This window comes from Mobula birostris, chromosome 3, assembly GCF_030028105.1.
Source record: "Mobula birostris isolate sMobBir1 chromosome 3, sMobBir1.hap1, whole genome shotgun sequence".
Taxonomy (NCBI): domain Eukaryota; kingdom Metazoa; phylum Chordata; class Chondrichthyes; order Myliobatiformes; family Myliobatidae; genus Mobula; species Mobula birostris.
In genome coordinates this window covers 158,371,690-158,398,242 of record NC_092372.1, presented here as the reverse complement: position 1 = coordinate 158,398,242, position 26,553 = coordinate 158,371,690, and the positions used below count along the sequence as shown (strand labels likewise).

Below are 26,553 nucleotides of genomic sequence, written 5' to 3'. Positions count from 1 at the left end.
ATCTTACAAATTATTTCAAATAGTGTTTTAAATCTAAGTTATCGTCACATAAATACTATATTCTTAAACTATGATGAATTAGTTCACAGTCCAAGTATTCATTGTCTGCAGACCAATATTTAATCTCAATCTCAAATTATTACCCAAACATTTCTTGTATAATAGATCCACAAGAAGTGTTACAATCTGAACAGGAAACTGACTGATGAATAGTTACAGTGACAGGATTATTAGCTTCTAGCAATACTTTCATTTGGTTTCTGTTTTAGTTGTTCCACTGACATCAGTTCAGAGAATCAGACCTGGGCCCAGCACAGAAGTGCAATTACGAGGAAAGCACTGCACTGTTTCTACTTAGAAGCTTGAAAAGATTCGTATGAGATATAAAACTTTGATGAAATTCTATAGATGTGTGGTGAAGACAGCCTACAGAGGAGAGGTTGACATCCTGACCCAGTGGTGCCAAGAGAGCAACCTCTCCCTTAATGTCCAAATATCATAAGAGCTGAGTGAGGATTACAGGAAAAACAGAGACAGGTTCGCCCCAGTCAACATCAATGGATCTGCAGTTGAGAGGGTGAGTAGTTTCAAGTTCCTCGGTATACACATCACCGAAGATCTCACCTAGACTCTACACATTGGCTGTGTAGCAAAAAAAAGCACATTAGCACCTCTTCCACCTCAGGTGACTGAATAAGTTCAGCATGAGCCCCCAAATCCTCAAAGACCTTCTACAGGAGCATCACTGTGAGCATCCTGACGGGCTATATCACCACTTGTTATGGGAACTCACCAATGTTGATTGCTGGGGACTGCAGAGAGTGGTAAGGACAGCCCAGCGCATCTGTGGATGAGAACTTCCCTCCATTGAGGACATTCACAGTAGCAGGTGCAGACAGAAGGCCTGGATGATCATCCGGGACACCAGTCACCCCAACCATAAACTGTTTCAGCTGTTTTCATCTGGCAAACAGTACCACAGCATTAAAACAGGACCAACAGGCAATGGGGCTGCTTCTTTCTACAAGCCATTGGACTAATAAATTCACATGTCTATACATTGAGACGGAGTCATTACGCAAAGTTTTTTACTCTCTCATGCTGTGAGATGGATGTAAGATTTAAATAAATTCAATAAATTCGAAGAGTATATTGACTAGTTACATTGCGGTCTGATATGGAAACACCAATGGTCTTGAACAGAAACTCCTACAAAAAGTAGTGGATGTGACCCAGTCCATTATGAGTAAAGACCTCTCCACCATTCAGCACATCTATATGGAGCACTGTCACAAAAACGCAGCATCAATTAAGGCCCCCACCAAGCAGCCATGCTCTTTTCTCGCTGCTGTCACCAGTTAGTATAAGAGCCTCAGGACTCACACCACCAGGTTCAGGAACAGTTATTACCCCTCAATCATCAGGCTTTTGAGTCAGAGAGGATAACTTCACTCGCTCTATCAGTGAACTGTTCCCACAATCAATGGACTCACTTTCAAGGAATCTTCATCTCGTGTTCTCAATATTTATTGTTTATTTATGACTATTATTTAATTTTTTCTCTTTGCATTTGCACAGTTTGCTGTCTTTTGCACATTGGTTGTTTATCTGTCATGTTGGCTGTGGTCTTTTATTGATTCTATTAGCTTTCTTGGAACTACTGTGCATGCCCAGAAGAAAATGAATCTCAGGTTTCTATATGGTGACATATATGTACTTAGATAATAAACTTACTTCGTATTTTCTATATACTTTTTGTTCATTTTCATGATTTCTACTGTTTTGAATTTTCATTTTCAGCTGTGACATGAAAATAGGAAAATCTTTCTCTTATTCCAATTGTCAATTAATGCCTCCATTTCCCGCTGTTCTTTTAATATGTACACATCTGTCTTAATAGCAATCACCAAATTTATCTCAGCATTTTCCTCTTCTGATGCACCATTTTTAGGAGAAAAATAAATGACATCTAAAACTTTCACAAACTTTTATAGCGACAGCTTACCTGTAGTTCAAAAAGCAAGAAATATGACTAAAGACATCATTAATACCTTTTCTGAAGTCAATTGTGGTAAACTATCACCGCAAACAACAAAGAGGTGAGCAAGGACAAAGCTGATTTGAGGGATGTGCTGTGCTAGTGCACTACAAAGTTATGCATAACATGTTCGAGTAGGGGTTGCAAGTGAAGATGGTGTCACTGTCAGAGACAGAGTTGGAGAGAGTGATACGGAGAGGTGTTTCGATGCCTGTCCACCTAACCTGGGTGCGAGGCTGGATCGCTCTAAGTGCCAATCCGATTTGGAGAGATTGAGAACAGTTCTGGGCAAAGTGGTGGGGTCTAGGCCGTATTGCTGTGCTGGGGGCCGGGTCCCATTGCAGGGTCGAATTGGTGTTTGGACAATTTCAGTGCCAGCTGAGATAGACTGGAAGGCAGGGTGTCAGGACCAGAGGTGAGGGTCGTGCCAATTTCACTCGCTCCCTCGCGACGTTCATTCCTCTCTGCACGGCGCTGAGGCTGTGAGAGTGTTTCTACTGTCCTTCATGACTTTGAGTTTTACGGCAATTTGCCACACTATACAATGAACTGAGACCGAGGTTTTGGGCCTGCTCTGGGGATTCGGACCCAAGGGCTCAATTTGGCAAGCTATACAGTGAACTGAGACCAAGGCTTTGGGCCTACTCTGGGGAATCGGACCTAAGGGCTCAATTTGGTTGGGAATGCGGCTGTTTGCTTCTATTACTTGCATGGCTTGTGTTTCTTCCCTTTCCCGGTGCATGTGGTATTGGTCTTTCTTTTTTTTTTGAATTGGGTTCTTTCGGGTTTCTTGCTTTGTGGCTGCCTGTAAGCAGACAAATCTCAAGGCTGTATAATTTATACATACTTTGATAATAAATGTACTTTGAACTTTGAGATCTGATTGTGAGGTAAGGTTTCACAGGAAGACATCTTGACAGCACAATTATTAACCTGAATGCGATCAAACTGATGAGAGCTGTCAGAGTATAAAACTGATCTCAGCAGCACAAATTACCAGACCCTAACCCTCACAAACTCATATCCAGTTCAGGGAGTAAAAATTTCATACAAGTTACTTTCTCATTCTTTTGTTCATTTTCCACAATAATGACAAAATACACCCAGATGTAAGCAATACAATTTTGTTGTTTTTTTATCTTGGCAACCCAGACACTGCATTTCAATAAAAAAGAGCAGCTGAGAAAAATATAAATTTGGTTATCACCTTTATTCTTCAAATAAAACATTTATACAAATGCTTTCATTGTATTTTTCAGTAAAAATTTTTAAATAGGTTTGACTTAATTTGCAAACCTGGACAATGGGGTTAGATCTGAACAGACTATTAGAACTCATATCATATGAGAAAGAAGCATTGGATGTTGCTATCTACGTGCATACACTTCACCTTTCGAAAAGGCATAGAACATTAACTAATCATAATCTGAGATTCAAAGTGTATATCAAGAATTATTTCAAAGCAGCTTTTATACGATTCAGGAGGCAGAAAATTATGTAAAATTCCTTGCCTGATTGAGTTGTGAGAATCTTGACACAATGTCATCAGTTCTTACTGTGTGGGGAACATAAACTTGCCTTTTGGGAACACATTTCCCAATTTCTCACATGCCCCAAAGGAAAATTTGTGTAGAAACTAAAAAAGGATCAGACAAATTTCAACATGATGAAGGGAGGAAAGAGGAATTTTTAAAAAATGTACTTAGTAGGCAAAAGAAGTGGGTTTGAAATATGGCCACAAGGTCAGAATGAAAATTTAAGTGTCAATCAAGAGCTCGAGAGTTGACATCGCCTCCATTATAAGCACTTCCTGTCAGTGAATGGAATGTGACCTGTGACTCGATTCCAACCTTATTTCAAACAACACAAGTTAAATGTGCAAGAATCGTTTAGTAGACTGCCTGTCAGTAAGAGTTATCAGGTGAGAAAGAAATAACATGCTGCAGTATGACACATAATGCTCAACATAAAATGAGGCTTTTTATCGGCTACGTAAACCAATGTAATTTCAAAATTTAATGGCGAATCACATCTGAATCAAATATTTCAAAAAATTTGTTGTATATTTCTGACAACAGCCTTACTTTCAATGTTTCATCCATTATCCAGCCCATTTATTTAGTTGCAAACACAGATTAACCACAATTGTTTGTAAAGAGGTCTAATACTGCCAGTTAATGAAGCAACCGCAATGCAAAAAAAAATTTGATGACCTGTTACCAAGGTAACCATGGCTTGGCTACACTAGATAACAGCTTTCAGGGGAAAACCATGAACTGGGTATCACGTTGTAGAAGCTGTGGAGAGTTTGACACAGAAAATAAACACAATGGAAAAGAATTGCAGATGCAACTTGCTACGGGTTCTCAAAAAAAGAGTTCCCAAGCTTTGCTACTGAAAATTCCACTCGTCAGATTTCTGTTCATGTTATTGTAATTCAAACCTAAATAAAAGGCCATCTTTCCTGCCCTCAATAGTTATTACATTTAGTTTTTATTTAAAAAGGGTCAGGAGGAAACCAGTGGTCCATGACCCAGTCCTCATCGGAGGATCAGAAGCAGAGAGGGTCCGGAACTTTAAGTTCATCGGTGTTAACATTTTGGAGGATTTGTCCTGGACCTAACCCGTAAGTGCAATTATGAAGAAAGCACGGCAACCCCTCTACTTCCTTAGGAGTTTGCAAAGATTTGGCATGACATCTAAAACTTTGACAAATTTCTACGATGTGCGGTAGAATATATATTTAATGGCTGAATCAAAGCCAATATGGAAACATCAATACTCTTGAATGGAAAATCCTACAAAAATTAATGGATACTGCCCAGTCCATCACGGGTATAGTCCTCTCCAGCAAATCCACATGGAGTGCTGTCTCAAGAAAATAGCATCCATCATCAGGGACACCCACCACTCAGGACATGCTGTCTTCTTGCTGCTGCCATCAGGAAGAAGTTACGGGAGCCTCAGGACTCACACCACCAAGTTCAGGAAAAGTTATTACCCCTCACTGATCAGGCTCTTGAACCAAAGGGGATAACTTCACACAAGTTCACTTGCTCCGTCACTGAACTGCTTCCACAAACTATCGACTCACTTTCAAGGACTCTTCACCTCATCTTCTCAATGTTTAATGCTTATTTATTTAATGTTATTATTTCTTTATGTACTTGAGCAGTTTGTTGTCATTTGCACACTGGTTGAACACCTAGGTAGGTGTGGTCCATCATTGATTCTATTATGGTTATTGTTCTACTCTGGATTTATTGAGTATGCCTGCAAGAAAATGAATCTCAGGGTTGTATATGGTGACATATATGTACTTTGATAATAAATTTATTTTGAACTTTGAGAAATTAACAGCAGAAAGTCACAGTACAATACTTACAGAAGGCATAGGATATTTCACCCCCTCCTGACAACTTCCCACCCCCAGCCCATCTCCAATATTAACCCTGTCCTGTTGAAACTTAGAGTGGCAAAAAAGCAGAGAATTAAGCTATTCCTTTCTCCGTCTGACCTAAACTTCAGGATAAACTGATAATTACACTGAATGTAGAATCTCCTAAATACACAAATGATTAACTGAGCCTTAAGCACAATGCAGAGATCGTTTCCAAAGCTGCCAGAAGAAAACAAAGTATCTTGTTGTAAAGAAAATTATCTTCACATGCCTAAAACAGAACTGCCTTGAATTTTCTCTGATTTTCACAACCTCAAAACATCTCAATGTGCTTTATAGTCAATGAAGATCGTTGGAAAAATTAATCAGATTGCACAATTGAGCTCTCAAAATCTGGCTATAATGTTTCCAACTCCTGTGGAGTTGAACTTGTTCCACCACCATTTATGAAATAAAGCAGTGTGAGAGGGACAGTAATAAAAATAACAGCACCTGTGGTAAAAATTAAGAAGATTAATGTCTTTTTTTTAATTCTGAGATTTCCACTAAATTTTCATGGCTGATGTGACCATAACTGCCAGAAAATGCCACTTAGTATGGTAATAACATGAAATGCTGAGGAGTGAGAAGTGAGAAACTGCTTAAAGTTTACAAGAGTGTATCCAATTGCATATCGTCTCAAACAACATGGAACAGCAGTTGGGCTCAGTGAAGAGCATACAGGAGGCAAAGAACATTGCTGACAGGAATCTCAAGGAGGAGGGTCACACCAAAGTGTCAGCCAGATAGATGGGTGACTGCCAAGAGGAGAAGGCAAGTTGTGCAGAACTTTCCTGGGACTGTTCCCTTCTCAAAACAAGTATACCCCGTTGAGTGAGAGAACAGCAGTATAGGTCGATGATGAGGGAAGCACTATTGATAGGGGACTCTTTTTGGTCAAGGGTACAGATAGCCATTACCATGGCCACAAGCAAGACCCCAGGATGGTCTGTTGCCTGGGTCAAGAATCTCTAAGCAGGCACAAGACATTCTAAAAGGGAGGAGGAGCACCCAGAGATCATGGTCCCTACTATGTGGGAACAGAGATGAGGTCTTGCAAAGAGAATTAAGGGAGTTAGGTATAAAGCTGAAAAAAAGGACATCAAGAGGATTATTCCCCATGTCATGCACAAGTGAGGTTGCTGTGGTAAATCCTAAAAGTTGTCCACATGCCAATGGTGTAGAGAATGGATATAGACATTGATGGCTGGTTTGACAATCAAGAGGATCACCTCACCCTGGATCGGGAGAGCAATTCAAGTATAGCTCCCCATAAGCCTCTGCATCTAACACATTGCTCTCAACAACTTCTGCCAACTTCAACAGGACCCCACCACCAAACACATCTTTACCTCTCTCCTCATTCTGTGGAGAGTTGGGGGGTGGGGGGGGGGGGAGGATGAAGGAGAGGTAAAGATGTGCTTGGTGGTAGGATCCTGTTGAAGGTGGCAGAAGTTGTGGAAAATGATGTGTTGGATGCGGAGGCTTGGGGGTGGTAGGTGAGGACGAGAGGAACTCAATCCTTCTTAAGGAAGAGGGAAGATGGGGTGATAGCAGATTATGGGAAATGGAGAAGATTCGGGTGAGGGCAGCATCAGAGGTGGAGGAATGGAAACACCATTCTTTGAAGAAGCAGGATATCTCTGATGTCGGTCCATGACCCCCTCCTTTGCCAAAATGAGGATGGAGGAGCAACACCTCATATTCCGTCTAGTTAGCCTTCAACCTGATGGCTTGAACATCAATTTCTCCTTCAGGTAATTCCCCTCCCCCTTTCTTCTTCTATTCCCCATTTTAGCCTCTTTCCCCTTCTCACCTGCGTATCACTTCCCCGGGACCCTCCTTCTACCCTTTCTCCTAAGGTCTAGTCCATAGATGCTGCCTGACTTGCTGAGATCCTCCAGTATTTTGTGTGTGTTGCTCGGGATTTCCAGCATCTGCAGAATCTCTTGTGTTTATGCCGATACTGTACAGAATTTAGCTCAGATCCGAGTGAAGAAGACTAGGCAAAATACTGTTGCTATGTTACCAAAGGGCTAGTGAGGGCTGGAGCAAGATCACAAGGAAACCAAAGTTGAGAGGCTGCAACCAACAGAACAGGTTGGGGCTCTAACTCAGAAAAGTCAAAGTGAGGTCAACGCAAGACCAAAATGTTATGAAGGAATCTGTTCAGCTCAATGTAGAAAAGGCATCCTATAAGATAATCATCAACTAATCCAATAAAAATACAGATGGGAAGAAAGTTGCAATATTGATGAGTGAAGGCAACCTGCAGTGATATTGTGAAGTTGAAACTCAGTAAGAACACAAAGGAGAACAGAAGAATATGTGAGTAGGCCATTATTAAGGAAGAAGGGAGAATAAATATTTTTGTGATTGAAGCCAGTTGAAAAGAAAAGCTTGTAGCTTCAGCTGCAGCTATTAATTTGAGTAAGTGGAAATCTATTAACATCCCACAGAGATTGATTTACCTCATAATCTCTTTGCAGTATTTTACAAAGTGTGGGAACTAGCTCAGAGGGATTGATGGCTAAAAGCCGAGCATCACAACTGTGCTTCTGGGCCTCACACTCCAAAGCACATAAGTAACATTGGGGAATGCAGCTTTGACATTCTTGTCATGCTAGTGCAGTGAACAGACCCGACTATACAACCCATGGCTGACAAAGCCCAACCAGTATACAGGTTCCAGTGTATTTTCAATAAATACCTCAACTTCTGATCAGGGTTTCAATTTTGCACCAGGCAGTTTCAAACCCCAATTCAAACCATAGAGTCACAGGCAACTCTCCCTACACCTTACATTCAAGAGACCTTATAACCAAGTACCAATGATTCCAGAACTATGCCCCAGGACAATGAGATTTCACGCCACATTTCCAGTGCATTTTTGATCAGTTTGATTATAAAAACAGTATTTCACCAAATGTTTCTGCCTATCTAAAAACTCAAGCAAGCTTAAATATTCTCCTTTAAAAGAAGTGAAATGTTCGATAATGCAGATTTCACCTTGTTTTCCTCAGTTTAAGATAACCTTAGACCAAAATTTACTACTGCGCATTGGCTGAACTTCAAGAACTCTTACCCACTAGCAGAGAGCAACATTATCGGCACAAGCATGGTTCACCAAAGACTTGAATTTCCAGCACTCATTCTGCCAATTCAAACTCCAAACTGAATTGAAGACCACAGAATTTACTAAGTGACAACAGTACAGCATAAACACTCATTAAGGGGCTATGAGAAGGAGCACACCAAGTATCTGAAATCTTGGTTCAAATCCCAATAATCCATGAACAATACCACACAGTTTTATTACTGGACATTACTGCCAACATTTCTGAGTTGTTATCTCCCTTAATTTTTGGACTTGATAAGAGACATTATTCATTCATACAGTCAACACCATTGACAGTAATTTCTGATTCAATAAGAATATTCTTGTTTCCTTATTCTGCAAGCCAAAAGTTTCAAGCTTAGGTAAATCAACAGATTGCAAGATACAAGTTTATATAATAATTCCCCCACCCTCACATACACTTGCTAGATTACTCAGATTTGACTGCCTCCATTTAATAAATGATCCAATTCCTTCATAGAAAAATAGCAGAAAAAATTGTCACTATGAGGGACGTGATTAGGTGGGATTTGTGAAAGAAAAAAAATTGCAAATGTTAGCAAATTAGCATAATATTTATGAAACACTAATTTAAAAATCAAACCTAGAAGTTTCCCCACATACTTGTATTCCCAGAGAGTACATCATGTGAGCTTCTAACAGTTCTAAACCAACACAGGTCTATATCTAGGCTAACTACAGTCTAAGATGGCAGGTAAAATGTGCTTCCAGCTCACTAGAGCCAGATTTGGATTCAAAAAACAACTCAGTGCATATGACTTTATATCTCAAAAATCAAGAGCGAGCCAAGAAACAAGTAAAGTTCCCCCAGTTTACAACTGCATTTTATCTGTCAGCTAGGTGAAAAAGTAGAGTTGTAGATTCAGATTTGCAAACTGTTCCAGGCTGGAAGGCAGAGCAGCTTGTGTGGATGTGCTGGACATGTACAGTTAAATCACGAAAGCTTACTCCAGTATTCTCTAAGGCCCAGTTTTCCTCAAGTCCACTTCCCTGGCTCTTTCCCAATAAATCTTGATTCTTTTATTGATTAAAATTTTAATCAATCCAGATTTCAGGATCTTTCTGAATTCAGCTTCTACAGCTTTCTAGGTTAAGAAGTTCCCAAGCTCACAATCCTGTGAAAGAATAACTTCTTCCTCATCTCACCCTTAAAAAGGAAGCTCCCTTATTCTGAGTCAATATTCTCTCAAGGGGAAACACCTATATTTTTGAGATATGGTCCTCGAGGGGTAACATCATCCTAAAATTTAATGTCAAATTTGTATTATGGTGAATCTGGCTACTGATTCTTTTCTCTGCTACAATCCTATCACTGACCCCTGCAGTACAATGCTGGTTATTGATTGCCTATAAGGATTCACCGCTTCTTGCTAGTTAACTATGCTCCATCCACACTGGTACATTACCTCCAATACCAATGCCTCTTACCTTGTGAAGTAACCTGTTGCATTGCAGCTTCTCGAACCCTGTGAAAATTGAGATAGATTACAGCTATCGCCTCTGACTATCCCACCGCCCCCGCACCGCATCAACTCTGATTATTCCAGACTTTGAAGTGCAGCTCAGAAAGAGGAAACAGTAAATTCATGGAGGATTTTCATAGAGCGCCATCCAGTGCTGACAAACCAGGTTCAGCATCAAGAAAGCAAATGCTTCAACACTGATTTTCCTTTTCACCTTCATCCTCAGGAATGTTTGAATTAGGGAAAATACACAGAAAGACCAACTAACCCACTAACTGGTATGTCATTGGAATGTTTATACTATTTGCCTTCTGTGAATACAACATATCCACGTACCTGAGATACAAGTTGGCTGGTTCTTAAAGGAACACTCACAACATAGTATTACAGCACTAACGCAGGGTGTGCTGCTAGTTGGCAGTCTTCCACCGAACACGTACTAGCACACATTGTGAGTTGGACACATGACTTTATGCTCAGGTTTTCACGTATTTTAACTACTCAACTGCAAAACAATAATCAAAGGTTAAAAGAATGCATTGCTTCGGATTGCTGTTTACAAGGCCAGCAGGAAAACTGCCACTTCATGAACTTTATCCAGCATTTTAACTGGAAGAATATCAACAAATTCCCAGTGAAGATTGGGTGCCATAATTTTATCCATTCAGGATATTCTTTTGCCTATCAGCATATCTAACCACACTCATTTACCAACATTACACAGCCTCTCTCTCTGAATCTTTGTTTTGCTTCACTCAAAATTTTTATGATTTTTAGAAAATTATGAATATCCCATCATTCTATTCCCCAAGTTCAATTATCAGCCTCCACTGGCTTCATCATTGTAGGGAATGCAAATAGTCCAGCACCTCCTGAGATCACTAAAGTAATATTGATGCCAGAAATGAGAGTTTTCAAGCCATTCCTTAAGAGAAAGCGAAAGAACACATATAAAATCGTAAAAACTAATCTAAAGAGGTCATGGCTTCAATCCAATCAAAATGAATTAATTCACAAAAGGCATACTAACAGCACTGGAAATCATCAACAACTGGCCAGAGAGCATCTCTGGAGAGAAAAAAAGAGACTTGTTACAGGAGTGGAGAAAGGACAGGGGAGAAAAAACACAAACTGGGAACTTGAAGACAACGTGGAAGGCAGAGGAGATGAAATGACAAAAATGCCTAACTGAAACCAGAAACAAAGATGCCAAATTTTTGTAAATTAATATTGATTAGTTTATTAATAGCAGCAATTTTGCACAGTTTGACTGCCTTATTCATAACTCCGCACATTACTTTGGAATTTTATCCTGTAACAGAAGTAGGGCCTGAGGCACAGCAATAATTGCTGGCCTTGTTGGCAACATTCACTTCCCAAAAAGGGAATACATGAAAATTTGTATAGAGGGCTGTATTCAAATTCCAGCCCTGATTCTTTGGTCTCAGTACACACAACTGTAACTGGTCCTTGGGTGTATTGCTGTGTTCATGTCTCATTTGATACAAAAACAGCTTGCAATGCTGGTTGAATACTTTCAGAATCAGAATCAGGTTTAATATCACTGGCATATGTCGTGAAATTTGTTGTTTTCTGGCAGCAGCACATTGCAATACATAATTTAAAAAACTACAAATTACAATAAGAAAAAATATATACATGTAAAATTAAATGAAATAAGTATGCAAAATGAGAGCAGAAGAAAAGAAAAAATAGTGAGGTAGTGAACATGAGTATATTGTCCATTCAGGAATCTGATAGCGGTGGGGAAGAGGCTGTTATAGTCGAACTATCATCGACCAGTTACTCCTCATTTTAACATTCCTGTTCAATAATTAGTCATTTTGGTGTTCCTTAGTTTAACTTACATCACGCATATCTTTTCTCCACTTTATTTCTTATTGATACTCCCAATCTCAATCTTCTTTGTGATGTCCATATTCTTTCCAACCCGACCATGTCCGATTTTAATCCAGGGAATCTGATAAAACTCATGATTGTGATTGTACTGTTACCACTTTTCCATGAAGCAGAATTCTTCTTTCTTACACCTACCTTTTAGTCATGTATTTAATCACATGGTCTGGTTCGAAGTAAACTTAAGCAGTAATTTACAAATTACCACCTTTCATTGCGTACCTATTTATTCTGTTGCTTGCAGTTATAAGACTGAATTCAATACATTTTCTTCTAAAATTTAATAAATATTTTAAGCAACAAAGATGTAAGTATTTATTTCAAGATTTTTTTATGAAGATAATCTCTGATAAAAGCAAGACTATGTCAAAGATCAAGTTAACTTGACTTTTGCTATAAACTCTTCAGTAATGACATTGTAAAGGCATCATGGTTTTCAAAGTAAACTCAAGAGAAAGCAGATGGCAGAACTGGGAGCAACAAACAACCTGCTGGGGGTCTGGATGAACTCCGTAGGTTGAGCAAATCTGTAGGAAAAAAGGAATTGTCAATATTTCGGGCCGGAATCCCTGCAACCCTGCATCAGGAGTTCCTCCAGCAGACTGGTTGTTGCATTATGGTTTTCAAAGTAGCCATTTTTCTGCTCAATGCTATTCAAGTATAGATGTTCCACAACATTACACTTGGTAGTTCCAGTATTAAATTCAAAGCATGAAAATGAAGACGGGGTTTTAACTCATCAATTTTTCCATCAATGAATTTTTTTTTAATTTAGTTCATAAATAATTATAGACATCAGTAATAGCTTAAGTAAAATTGGTAATAGGCTAATTTGAAAATAAGGAAAGAGGATGTTCAAATTTGTTACCTCAAAACTGAAATAATCTTTCCTTGTGACAGTGAATTTAACATTATATATGGCAATATAATGTAAAAACTGAAAATAGCCTGACAGCATTTACAGATGATCTGTCCGCTTACACTCCATAATATACCAAGCCAATGACACAGTCCTGGTCAAGTCTACTGCAGATATGAACCACACAATGTATAACTTTTAGAAATATAAGTTTAAGTTCCAGCTGAGGACTTTATTCTGTCCAGAAACCAGGCTGCAGGCCAGTTAAATTAATTGAATACACATTTCCCTTAGAATACAGAATAACTTCTGTGAGCTACTTAATAATTTGATGCATCTGGAATATTAGAACTATTTTAGCAGCAATCCATCATTTAATGAAAAGTTTCTCAGTACCTAATAGGGTTCTGCTCAAAACATAGTACTAGTTTAAGATGTGTTTCTGGTCAGCCATCTAGATTTTGTATAAACACAAAAAATAAAATCTAAATGTAAACTGAACAAAGATACGGATGGGCTCCTGCAGATAACAATGCAAGAAATGGCAGGATCACATATTACAAAGCAGACATCATACTTCTAGCTGGCAGACTGCACAAAGAGCAACACCCAAAGCATAATCCTTGAAAAACACACATACCTTAGCTCTGCAAGGAGCAGGGGAAAATTTGTTTCAGATATAAATCAACTGATTGTTAATCTTAACTTTTGATGTCCAGGAAATGGCAGAAAAATGGTTTTGCTCTATGCACAGGCAATATGGAAAATAAAGGAAGGTAATTAATTAAAAGATCAAACTGATTGAAAAATCACTACAGGGAACCATCCCTTTCATGCCTTTCATAGTAACTTTCAGTTAATATTTCATTATTCCAAATATTCTAACTTTTTAAATTTGGTAACCCATTGAATAAGTCCATAATAATTACACTTCATTTAACAGACCTATTTTTACAATGTATTTATTTGCTGTAGGAATAAACATCACACTGTCTCTTTGTTCTTCATCTTCACTTTCTCATCTTAAGAAAGTGACTCACTGATAAAGAACTTGCAGGACTGATCATTGTCTGTTGACATGACCAAGTATTAATGGTCCTCTCATTACAGCTCCTCAATCCAGTTCTGAACTGAGGCATCGTCTTTCTCTTCGTTTCCCACTGATACGGATTTCTGCATTCCTCTTGTTAGGTCTACTATCAGTTAATTCAACACCCAAAAGTATCCAGCCTGTACACTTCCTCTTCCTCTTCCTCCTCCCCCTCCATTTCCCACCCAAAGTCCTTCAGCTGGACAAGACTAACCATGAACTAAGAAAAACATATATTCCTGGCCTCTACTGATATAAAGTCATGGAGCAATATAACATGGAAAACTGCCCCTTTAGCCCAATTGCATTTACCAGCCAAGCTGCTTAACTGAGCTATTTCCAAATCCCTTTAAAACTTTCTTATTCATATAACCATCCAAATGTGTTTAATTGTTTTAATATCATAATGTTGTAAATAAATTCAAATACCTTCCTCTCTCCATCATCCCACTCCATCATGCCAACCTCTCTCACAAAAGCTGAGTCAAGAAATTGACACCTATTGGAACTATTATTTAAATATCACCCAGAGGTGCATTGGTTCTGTGGCACAACAATAATTGTTATTTGAATTAACTGCAAATCTCATTCACAGTTTTATATGGTAACCCAAAATATTGAGGGATATAGCTGTAGAGTCAGGATATCAATTAGCCATCATCTCATTGAACAGGCTGGCGATATCATTTGTACAAATGTTTGTAAATAATCTGCTCTTGTTCCTTTATCGTACCTAAAAACCTAAATCAGTTCACTGTAGCTTCATTAGACAAAATCTGAGGTAGAGTTCTTTGACAGTGGTGGCAAAAAGCTTCACTTGAGAGGCAGGGTTTAAGCAGTGGCTTTGAAGAACAGGAAGGAGTGAGAAGGTTGCTTTGTATGAGAATTTCATTTTTTAAAACATTAGCAAAATAAACTACTACCCAACAACTTTTACCTGTTTTTTTTTCACTGCAGCTTTACAAAGTCTAGAACTGTAAGCGGGTAGAGATCTTGGGAGTCTTAAGTTTCCTATTTTGAATGGGCAGACACAAGGCAATAGAGGAATTGGAACAGAACAAGAATTTTTAAATTGAGGCATTTTGAGAATTGTAACAATGATATCTAGGAGGCCCGGAGCCAAGTCTGGTTCCTCTAAAAGGACACAGATGCACTTTCCAAAATGATCACTGAACAATGCAACTCAAATTGATTTTTTTCCCCACCACAAAAGCTAGATACACAAAATCTAATCCGAGCTGCCTTAGCTGACAAGCAGTAACAGTAAATGCTAAAGGATGTGTTATTAGGCCTCCCAGTTTATTGACTGACTGAGTCATTGGACAAACAACACATTAATATTTGACAAACACATTAATATTTAAAGGTGTTATTTTCTGGTATAAAACATGACTCATATATTGTACAATCCCATATTGTTTGACGAACATTTATACTGTCTCTGCTACCATAAATCTGTACTTTGATAAGTAATCTTACTAAATTCAATTGCTTGCATGGAGAATAGGAATATGTAGGGAAACGTGCAAATATATGTTAAAGTTCAGGTAGTATTATTGCTGCTTATATTACATAATGTTATTGGCTTTGACATTGGATAATGACCTCTGACTTGCACCCTCAAAAAAAATTCAATATTATTGTATTTGAGAAAAAGGGAAAAGAAAACTGGAGCAAACAAACCAATTTTATTTTAAATTAATTCAATCCATTCAAGTTGCAGCTGATTTACAAAAATGAATTTCATCAAACTATGTTAGCGTGCTGCAATAATTAGTAAGAAGATATTTATGAAGAACATCAATACTCAGTTTAAAGCCAACATCAACACAAAAAGGTGGCTTGTTCACTTCACAAGCTGCAAACTGAATTGCTTCTCCATCCACATTTTCCTTGTTACATCTTCTTTCCACTTACATTTTCTTTCAAGAAACCTTTTGCATGCATTTCACAACACATTTATTTCACAAAATACTGCTTTTGAAAAAAACTCAATATTTGAACACAAGTCTGAGGAAAAAATAGACTTACTACCTTAAGATCATTTCCACTGATTTACTTCTGTCGCTGTAACGGAACTAGGAACAGTGATTAAAGATAAGGGGTAGCTACAAGTTTTAAACTGTTTGAACATTGCACTTCGACTAGTTCTGTTGAATACTTTCAGTGCAGTAGTCAAGCAAATCCTTTCCCATTATCTTTTCTGTACTTCAATATATTTAAAATCAAAAGGAAACTAATCTAGTAATTTTGCCAATTTGAAAAAAAGACTCAAGTGATCTACAAATATCAGGACTGTATTCCAGCCAGAATGGTTAGCTCATCTGATTTTACAAAAGGGCAACAGTCCTGATGCATGACAAAACCTTCACAGTTCATACTACCTTTTCCATAGAATTTTTCTTTTCTTGTACATGGTTCTGATGATCCACTGGCACATGGCAAATCTCATCCTCAAGGCAAGCCAAGCTCACTGTGCAGCCCATGAGAATGGCCAAGTTGCTCGTTACTTACAGTCAGTTCTTCTCGGCACTTTCCTGCAAATGCTTCACGTTAATCTGCAATACTTTTACACAAGTTTAATCTTCCGGCACCTGGCTACACTTGACCTCCACTCAGGAACTAGAATAAATGACAGCAAACAGATCTAGTATGATGAATACAACCTCTACCTCCAATCAACGCAAACTGGCCAAACGGTCCCTCAAACTAGTAAAAGCAAGGATTATATTGCAAGCCTTTTTCTCCACTAAGGAAACAAAGTCTTCCTAGACTAGTGGGAGGGTTTCTGGATTGGAGTACTAAAGCTACAAAAAGTTTTAAAAAAAAGTTGGAAGCTTCTCAAAGTATTTCATCCAATCAGCCAAGAAATACTCAACTCTTCACAAATGACCGTACAAAAAAAAATGATGACATATGGGGTAGTAATTATTTCAAAATCAAATACACTTCTTAGAACAGCAATAAATCAACAATTAAACTGAGAAAACAGAAAGTCCAAAATAACTCCATATGAGATCAAAATGAATTTGTTTTACCAAAGACACATCCTCTCATATACTGCATCAGCCTAATGTTCACTACTTACTTAAATATTCCACATACGCAATGTTTGGTTAATGTCACCTGCAACTGCTTACTTCATATTTATTCCTGTTATTCACAAAATTGTCTGCATTTAAGTATTTATCCTTGTAAGCTAAAATGGCATTATTTCTGGAATTTGCAAAGATGCCTTCAGGGGGTCTTTTTAATGAAATCCAGACCAGCTCTGGCTGAAGTTAAGAACAGCTCAAATATCAGGAAATGAGGCCCATCTGCTCTATGTGGGTTCAAATAACACTATTAAAATGAGATTTCATAAAGGTAAATCAATAAGCAAATCTTCGCTAATTATGTTTGCGTATCATGAGTTCCCTGCAGTTTTTAAGAAGTGTAGGCAAGCAGAATGAAACACAAAGAAAATTAATGTAGGCTCCATTACTTAATTTTCAGTTAATTTGAGATAACACAGTAGGATAAAAGAATATTTCTTTTATACAAAAAAAGCAAATCAAATACAACACAGTAAACAAACAAATATGTAATTAAGACCGCAGTTCATTTATAAATGCTCTTTGAAGTAATTGACTTTTCAAAGCCCTGACATAGGAACACTACATTAATTATGAAAAGCATTCCTGATACAACAAATAATTAAAAAAACACAGCAGGATGGGAGTTCAAGAGGTAGTTCAAAGTTGGAGCAATAAATACATGTTGCTCTTGTCTTAATGTTTACCCCAATAATCCTCACAAGACTGTAACTGATTTAAGTTAATTAGATCACTAGCACAACCCTTTTCCCATGGTTAAGAATGTTGAGTTAAACAAACACTCATCACAAGCCACAAGACAAATTTTTTATTGCAGAGGGAACAATGCAAGATCGCCCGCTGCCGACCAGCAAACTGCAGGATCCAGGACTGTGAGCTGTGGTACACATCCAAGCGGAGCAACTATATAAAGGACATATGAAAGAAATGTACTCAGCAATGCCTCCCCTACCTAACCTCCTTTGCACACAATGTGCAAATGGACAGAGCCTATGAAGTGCGTTGTACAAAGTATGAATTGTGTATCTACTCATTTACATAGAAGCAATACCATTTTATGACACAAATTCCCTTTAATGTAAGTCTACCCAGCAACTTGTGTTAAATAAACACACCAAAAAAAAAACATAAGCAATCAATTTTGCATGATTTAGCCAACATCATATAAAAGACAGATCATTAGGGTTTCAAGTTTAAAATCGATACATATTAATTTTGCCTTTATTATTCTTTTGGAGCCAAATTTCCCAACAGTGCTTCTGGAAAACTGCCACATATACAAAGATGATCAGATTGCATATACTGGTATTTGGGATAATCACAATCACTGCCAAGCTTACCATTTCAACTAATTATGGCTATTTAAGTGAAAAGCATGACAATTTCCTAAGATTAGAATGACCACTTTGTACTATTTTTGCATTAAAGAGTGAGAAAGTAACCTAAATCATTCCTCACATCAATCATTTATGGAAAAGAGTCACAATGCAACTAGTTATAGTTAAGCTTCTAATATTACAGTGAATCATGAATACCTTATTTCAGAAGTTTAAAGTTATTGGCTAAAAATGGACAGAGAGACACACACAGTTAATCACAATGTTGGTTTTATCCAATATGGATAAAACCAACAATATTTCACAACCAATCGACAGATGACGCAATAGCCACAGCCTACGCACCATCCTTACACATCAGGAGAAGAGGGGTGCTTATGTGAGAATGCTGTTCTCGGACTAGAGTTCAGCATTCACCACCATAATTCCCTCCAGGGTTGACAATAAGCTCACAGACCTCTGCTTTCACCCTGTCCTGTGCAGCTGGATCTTGGACTTCCTGTCAGATAACCCACAAGTGCTAAAAGTGGGCTCCTTCACCTCAGCCCCTCAACACAGCAGCCCCTCAGGGCTGTGCCCTAAGCCCCCTCCTTTACTCTCTGTATACCCATGACTACGTCGCCACCCACAGATCCAATCTGCTAATTAAATATGCTGACGATACTACATTGATTGGCTTTATCTCAAATAATAACGAGGCAACTTACAGAGTAGTCATCACTCTGACACAATGGTGTCAAGACAACAACCTCTCCCTCAATGTCACAAAAACAAAGGAGCTGGCTGTGGACTACAGGAGGAATGATGGTAGGCTAACCTCTATTGACATCAATGGATTTGGGGTTGAGAGAGTGAACAGCTGTAAGTTCCTCAGCATACACATCACCAAGGATCTCACGTGGTCTGTACGTACTGGCTGTGTGGTAAAAGAAAGCACAACAGCGCCTCTTTCACCTCAAGACAGTTGCAGGAGTTTCGCACGAGTCCCCAAATGCTAAGAACTTTCTACAGGGGCACAATTGAGAACATCCTGACTGGCTGCATCACTACCTGGTATGGGAACTGTAATTCCCTCAATCACAGGACTCTGCAGAGGGTGGTGCAGACAGCCCAGCGCATCTGTAGATATGAACTTCCCATGAATCAGGACATTTACAGAGACAGATACATTAAAAGGGCCTGAAGGATTATTGGGGACCTGAGTCACACCAACCACAAACTGTTCCAGCTGCTACCATCTGGGAAATGGTACCACAGCATTAAAGCCAGGACCAACAGGCTCCAGGACAGCTTCTTCCACCAAGCCATCAAACTGATTAATACACACTGATAGAATTGTATTTCTATGCTATAATGACTCTCCTGTTGTACAAACTACTATAAACTATACGTTGCACATTAAGATGGGGGTGTAACGTAAAGATTTTTACTCGTGTATGTGAAGGATGTAAGAAATAATGTCAATTCAATAAGTTGATAAAAACATTTAGCATTTCGGAACACATTCAGAACACTTCGCAAAAGCATTCTTTACAACAATGAAAACTACTTTTAGAGAAAAAATTAATGGCTATTCCATTCCCACAAACACTTCAACAAATAAGACTTTGATTCCAGAAAAGAGAGTCCAGAGAATGGTAGTATTAATTATATTTTGTACTTTTCACAACTTCTAGTAAGTTATTCTTTTAAATATAAATTCTTAATAAAGCGCCAACACCTTTACAAGTTCCACCAAGGCTGTGCCATCCTCTCCCCAAGCTGCATGCCCCAGTCGGAGGCGGAACAGCAAGGAGTTTCAAAGCAACATCTTGTGAGATTCATTTTCTGAGGACAATGAAGGTGGGATGGCCTATCAGCCTTTCATTGAACAGAATTCAACAAAATGCAAAATTTCTCAAGACTCATACACTATTAAACAACATCACCAAAATACACTGAGGCTCTGGTAGTATTTGCAATGCTCTGAAGATGGCCTTGAGTAATATCCTGTAATGATTACAGTCTACCTTGAGATGGACTGGTGAAGCAGATCTAAAGCCATGTGCTTATGACTTTAACTCAACAATGGAGTTCGTTCAATAATTCCCATAGCCTTTCTGAGATATTATCACAGCTGAATAACTATGTTAGATTTTAGATAGAACTTTGAACAATGGAAAATATTTCAAAGCCAGGACTGCTCTGTGATTGCTAACTGCAATCACTAACATTCCTAACCAAACAGGGAGCACAGTGCCTCAAATCTCCAGCCACCCATGTCCAATAATGCAACCATGTGAGTTTCCTCAAGGTGTTCCATTTCCCTCCTGTATCACAACAAATGTGGGTTGGTGGGTTAACTGACAAATGTAAATTGCCCCCAGCGAACAGGTAAGTGATGGGATCTGGGGGGAGGATGTGGAGGCAGAAGAATAAAATGGGATTAATGTTGGATTAATGTAAATAGATGTCAATAATCAGCATGAATTTATTGGGCTGACGGGTCTGCTCCAGTGTTCCATGACCTCATGGCTCCACACTTGCTGGTGTAATCACTGGATGTATGGGCTAGATAACTATGAACAAGATTAGTTTAGGTGACAGTTCATAAACTAGGCTCTCAAAGCTCTCTGCTTCTTCTTGGATTCCAGACCTAACCAGTTCCACTCTACCACCACTCTGCTCCATCTAGTGGAATTAGTCCTTACTCTTGATAATTTCTCCTGTGGTTCCTCCCACTTCCTCCAAACTAAAGGTGTAGCTATGGGCACCCGTATGGGTCCCAGCTATGCCTGTCTTTTTATTGGCTTTGTGGAACAATCCATGTTCCAAGCCAATACTGGTATCCGTCCCCCACTTTTCCTTCACTACATCGACGACTGCATTGGCACTGCTTCCTGCACACATGCTGAGCTCGTTGACTTCATTAACTTTGCCTCCAACTTTCACCCTGCCCTCAAGTTTACCTGGTCCATTTCCGACACCTCCCTCCCCTTTCTTGATCTTTCTGTCTCTGTCACTGGAGATAGCTTATCTACTGATGTCTACTATAAGCCTACAGACTCTCACAGCTACCTGGACCATTCCTCTTCCCACCCTGTCTCTTGCAAACATGCCATCCCCTTCTCGCAATTCCTGAGTCTCCGCCGCATCTGCTCTCAGGATGAAGCTTTTTATTCCAGGACGAGGGAGATGTCCACCTTTTTTAAAGAAAGGGGCTTCCCCTCCTCTGCCATCAACTTTGCTCTCAAACGCATCTCTCCCATTTCATGCATATCTGCTCTCACCCCATCCTCCCGCCACCCCACTAGGAATATCATTCCCCTTGTCCTCAACTACAACCCCACCAGCCTCCAGGTTCAACATATAATTCTCTGTAACTTCCACCACCTCCAACGGGATCCCGCCACTAAGCACATCTTTCCCTCCCCCCCCCCACTTTCCACAGTGATCGCTCCCTATGTGACTCCTTTGTCCATTCGTTCCCCCCCACCATCCCTTCCCACCGATCTCCTTCCCAGCACTTATCCTTGTAAACGGAACAAGTGCTACACCTGCCCTTACACTTCCTCCCTCACCACCATTCAGGGCCCCAGACAGTCCTTCCAGGTGAGGTGACACTTCACCTGTGAGTCGGCTGGGGTGATATACTGCATCCGGTGCTCCCGATGTGGCCTTCTATATATTGGCGAGACCCAACGCAGACTGGGAGATCGTTTTGCTGAACACCTACGCCAGAGAAAGCAGGATCTCCCAGTGGCCACACATTTTAATTCCATGTTCCATTCCTATTCTGATATGTCTATCCACGGCCTCCTCTACTGTCAAGATGAAGCCACACTCAGGTTGGAGGAACAACACCTTATATTCCGTCTGGGTAGCCTTCAACCTGATGGCATGAACATTGACTTCTCTAACTTCCGTTAATGCACCACTTCCCCCTCGTACCCCATTGTTACTTATTTATTATTATTATTAATTTTTTTCTTGTTTTCCTTTTCTTTTTCTCCCTCTGTCCCTCTCACTATACTCCTTGCCCATCCTCTGGGCTTCCCCCCTCCCCCTTTCTTTCTCCCTCGGCCTTTCGTCCCACAATCCTCTCATATCCCTTTTGCCAATTAACTTTCCAGCTCTTAGCTCCATCCCTCTCCTTCTCCTGTCATTTTGGATCTCCCCCTCCCCCTCCCACTTTCAAATCTCTTACTATCCCTTCTTTCAGTTAGTCCTGACGAAGGGTCTCGGCCCGAAACTTCGACTGTACCTCTTCCTATAGATGCTGCCTGGCCTGCTGCATTCACCAGCAATTTTTATGCGTGTTGCATAAACTAGGCTGTCCGAATTTGCCTTTCTTACTGGTGTCCATAACAAAGACAACTATACCTTCCTACTTAATAATCTGAAGATTTAATTTAGATAAAGAAAATAAGATTTTAAAAAATCCATTCTTGCATCTCATTACACACAGTATTCTTAGTCAACCAGTGCTGCTAAAGAAAAAAAAACAAATTTTCAGCACAGCACATCACTTTTCTTGAATTTGTCAGATGAAGTTTAACTATTCCTCCCAGATTTCAAAATGAGAAAACTGTTGCTGATTTACTTGAGCACAAGACCTGATAGCCTCCACTTATAACACTATAGTGCTGCTTCTGTTCCCACATCTGTGAATATTCATCAAATCAATTATATTACCCAGAGGGAAAGAACATTAACATTCAACCACACTAAAAAGTCTAGCAGTTTAATATTCTACAAGTGCAATATTTCACTACCAGCCCATTTGTTTTTAAAATAAATACTTCCAGAGAAAAGCATGAATCTTTTTCAGACCCATAGCCAAGATTCTCAAGAAATTTGCTTTGGAAATTCCAACTACCAAATATAAATTCACTGATCATCCCAAAATACAATGGGTCACAGAACATTGACAACAGCTAGTCAGCAGGCCTGTGGAGAATTCCAGACTTCTCTGTGCAGTACAGCGGGAAAGACACTGGGGTTCAGGTATATGACACATGACCATTTGCACGACCTTGAACTCATTCAGAAACTCTAAATAATAGAAATAGCCCAATTACTCCCTCATGAATTTGCCACCATTCATTAAGATTGTGGCTGATCTTTCCTACGCTAAATCCGTTTTCCTCCATTGAATAAAAAGCTAAAAAAAACTAATTGCTGAATCAGAATCAGATTAATCACCAACACATACTGTGAAATGTATTGCTATGCAGCAGCAGTACAATACAAATACATTAAAATATATAAATTACAAAAATAAATAAATTGTGCAAAACAATAATTAATGACGTAGTGTTCATGGATTCATGGATTGTTCAGAAATCTGATGGCAGAGAGGAAGAAGCCACTCCTAAATTGTCAAGCGTGATCTTTGGGCTACTTAATGGCAGAAATGAGAAAAAGCATATCCCAGATGGCAAGGGTCCTTAATGACAGATACCTCCTTCCTGAGGCACTGCCTCTTGAAGATGTTCTTAAATAGTGGGGAGGGTTGTACCCCGATGGAGCTTGCTGGGGCTACAAGGCTCTCCAGCCTCTTGCAATCCAATGCATTGTAGGTTCAATATCAGCGCATGCCACAACCAGCCAGAATACTCTTTACCATACATCTACAGATATTTGTAGGGGTCTTTGGTGACACACCAGATCTCTTCAATCTCCCAATGAAGCAGAACTATGGTAGGCCTTCGTCCTTACTGCACCAACGTGTTGGGCCCAGGATAGACACTCCAAGATGCTGACACTCAGGCACCTGAAGCTGCTCACTCTTTCTGCTGCTGACCCTTCTCCCGACTTCCCCTTCCTATAGTCCACAGTCAGGTCCTTGGAATTGCTGACATTAACTGTGAGGCTGTGCTCGAACACCACTCAAACAGTCAATCTATCTCACAGCTGTATGCCTGCTCCGCTCCGGCTGAGATTTTACCAACAGCAATGGTGTCAGCAGCATATATATAGATGGTGTTTGAGTTATGCTTAGCCACACAGTTATGAATATAGAGAAAATAGAACCATCAGACAGCTGAATGGTCCATGAATCCTTTATTGCACTATTTATTTTGTAACTTATGGTAATTTTATATCTTCTGCACTGTCATGCTACCAGAAAACAGTAAATTTCACATCACATAAGTGATAATAAACCTGATTCTGGGCTAAGCATGCATCATTGAGGTGCACCTGTGTTGATAATCAGTGAGGAAGAACTATTATTACTGATCTGTATTGACTGTGGTCTCCCGATAAAGAAGTCACACATCCAGTTGTAGAGGAAAGTACAGAGTTCCAGCTCTGAAGTACTGAGGGAATGATGAGGTTGAACACCAAACTATAATCGATAAACAGTGTTCTAATATGTCTTGCAGTTGTCTAAGTGCTCCAAAGCAGAGTGGAGAGCCATCTGTAGCCCTATAGTAGCAGTAGACAGATTGTAGAGGAGCCAGATCCTTACTCAGGCACTGTCAAGGGTTCATCCTCTTGAACGACATTCAGACACTGGCCTCTGAGCCAGTGTTGCCAGATGCTACAAAGATTCACACAGGTGTTGTGTTATTTTTCCTTTCAAAGCAGGCATATAAAATGTTAGGGTTGTCGGGCAGTGAAGCTGCCATTTATTCTGTTCAGTTTTGTCGTATAACAAGTAATGGCATGCAAACTGATGAACATAGTCAGCGACTAAGCCTTCACATGTAGAGAACTGCAAAGATTCACTTACTCTGGGTGAAGATATCTCTGCTCATGTCTTGAATGACATTTATCTTGTCAAACTTTGTTTAAGAATTTCATACAATTTAATGAGAACATTCTTACAAATTCCATAAACTACAAACCCAATTCCAGAGAGTAAAGGCATCTAGTATGATACTGCATACCAATGAAGATATGACTGACATAAATAAACACAAAGGTTTGATCTGCAATAATAGCAATAAAGCAGCACCAGTAAGAAACGTAACTTACTCTTGTTACAGCCAAGTCTGATTCATCTTACCTTTGATGGGAGACAAAATATCACTGAAATCAATCTGGTGAACCTTGTTGCACACCCTCAATCACAAATATGTCTTTCCTTGGGTAAGGAAAGCACTCCTGTACACAATATTCCAAATGAAGTCCTACCATGGCTTTGTACATTATTGGAGCAAAATGAGTTTCATCCACATCTCCTAGTAATAACAGGCAAGAAAATGGTTTGCTTTAATTAAAAACAAAAACTGCGGGAAACACTCAGCAGGTCAAGCAGTGTCTGCAGAAAAAGAACAAGTTAACATTTCAGGTCAATGATCTTCACCAGATCTCGGGAGAGAGAAAATAGTACCAAAACCCCAAAGCTTTATCAATGATGTTTCGTACATTTCCAACAATTCCTTTCTCACCACCTTTTTCTCCTCCCTCTCCTCAGTGATCAATGTACCAGACAACTCCATAAACACTGGCATCATCACTGGACTCCGGACCTTCCCATACCACTTCAAAACTATTTCTTTTGTCCTCCATTTTCTTTACAATTTAAAATTGCCTTGTTTTCTCACTTACAACACACACAAAATGCTGGAGGAAGTCAACATGCCAGGCAGCATCTATGGAAAAGAGTAAACAGTCAATGTGTCAGGCCAAGACCCTTCATCAGGACTGGAAAGGAAGGGGAAAAGTCAGAATAAGAAGGTGGCAGGAGGAGGAGAAGTAGTACAAGGTGGTAGGTGATAGCTGGGAGAGGGAGATGGAGTGAAGTTAAAAGCTGGGAATTTGAATGGGATAAAAGAACAGAGAAGGGGAAATCTGATAGGAGAGGACAGAAGACCATGGAAGAAAGGGAAGGGGAGGAGCACCAGACACAGGTAAGGAGATAAATTTTGAGAGCTGACACCTATCAGCTTCCCAGCTGTTTACTTCACCCCTCCACTTCTCCTGGTTTCACCTATCACCTACCACCTTGCATATCTTCCTCCCCTCACCTTCTTCCTCTAGCTTCTCCTCTTTATTCCAGTCCAGATGTCTCTGCCTGAAACATTCTATAGATGCTGCCTGAGCTGCTGAGTTCTTCCAGCATTTTGCGTGCGTTGCTTTGATTTCCAGCATCAACAGAGATTTCTCACTTTGCTTTCTCACTTTTCAAATCCTGATGAATGATTTTCAACCAGAAACATAATCGTAGTTTCTTTTTCCATGGATA

The 26,553-nt window shown here is 39.5% G+C and overlaps 1 protein-coding gene across 6 annotated transcripts in view; it reads right to left on the bottom strand.

Annotated features, from left to right (window-relative positions):
• LOC140195375 (tensin-3-like) overlaps positions 1–26,553 on the bottom strand; it is a 449,612-nt gene that overhangs the window by 351,574 nt on the left and 71,485 nt on the right. The window contains exon 1 of one of the 6 annotated variants that reach the window (XM_072253578.1): positions 16,330–16,683. The exons of 4 other annotated variants lie outside the window; for them this stretch is intronic. In XM_072253578.1, coding sequence (XP_072109679.1) covers positions 16,330–16,431 — 102 coding nt within the window. In that variant the 5' untranslated portion in view covers positions 16,432–16,683. Of the gene's footprint in view, positions 1–10,044; positions 10,064–16,329; positions 16,684–26,553 lie in introns of those variants that run through there. One more of the 6 variants, XM_072253586.1, reaches the window with a different exon arrangement.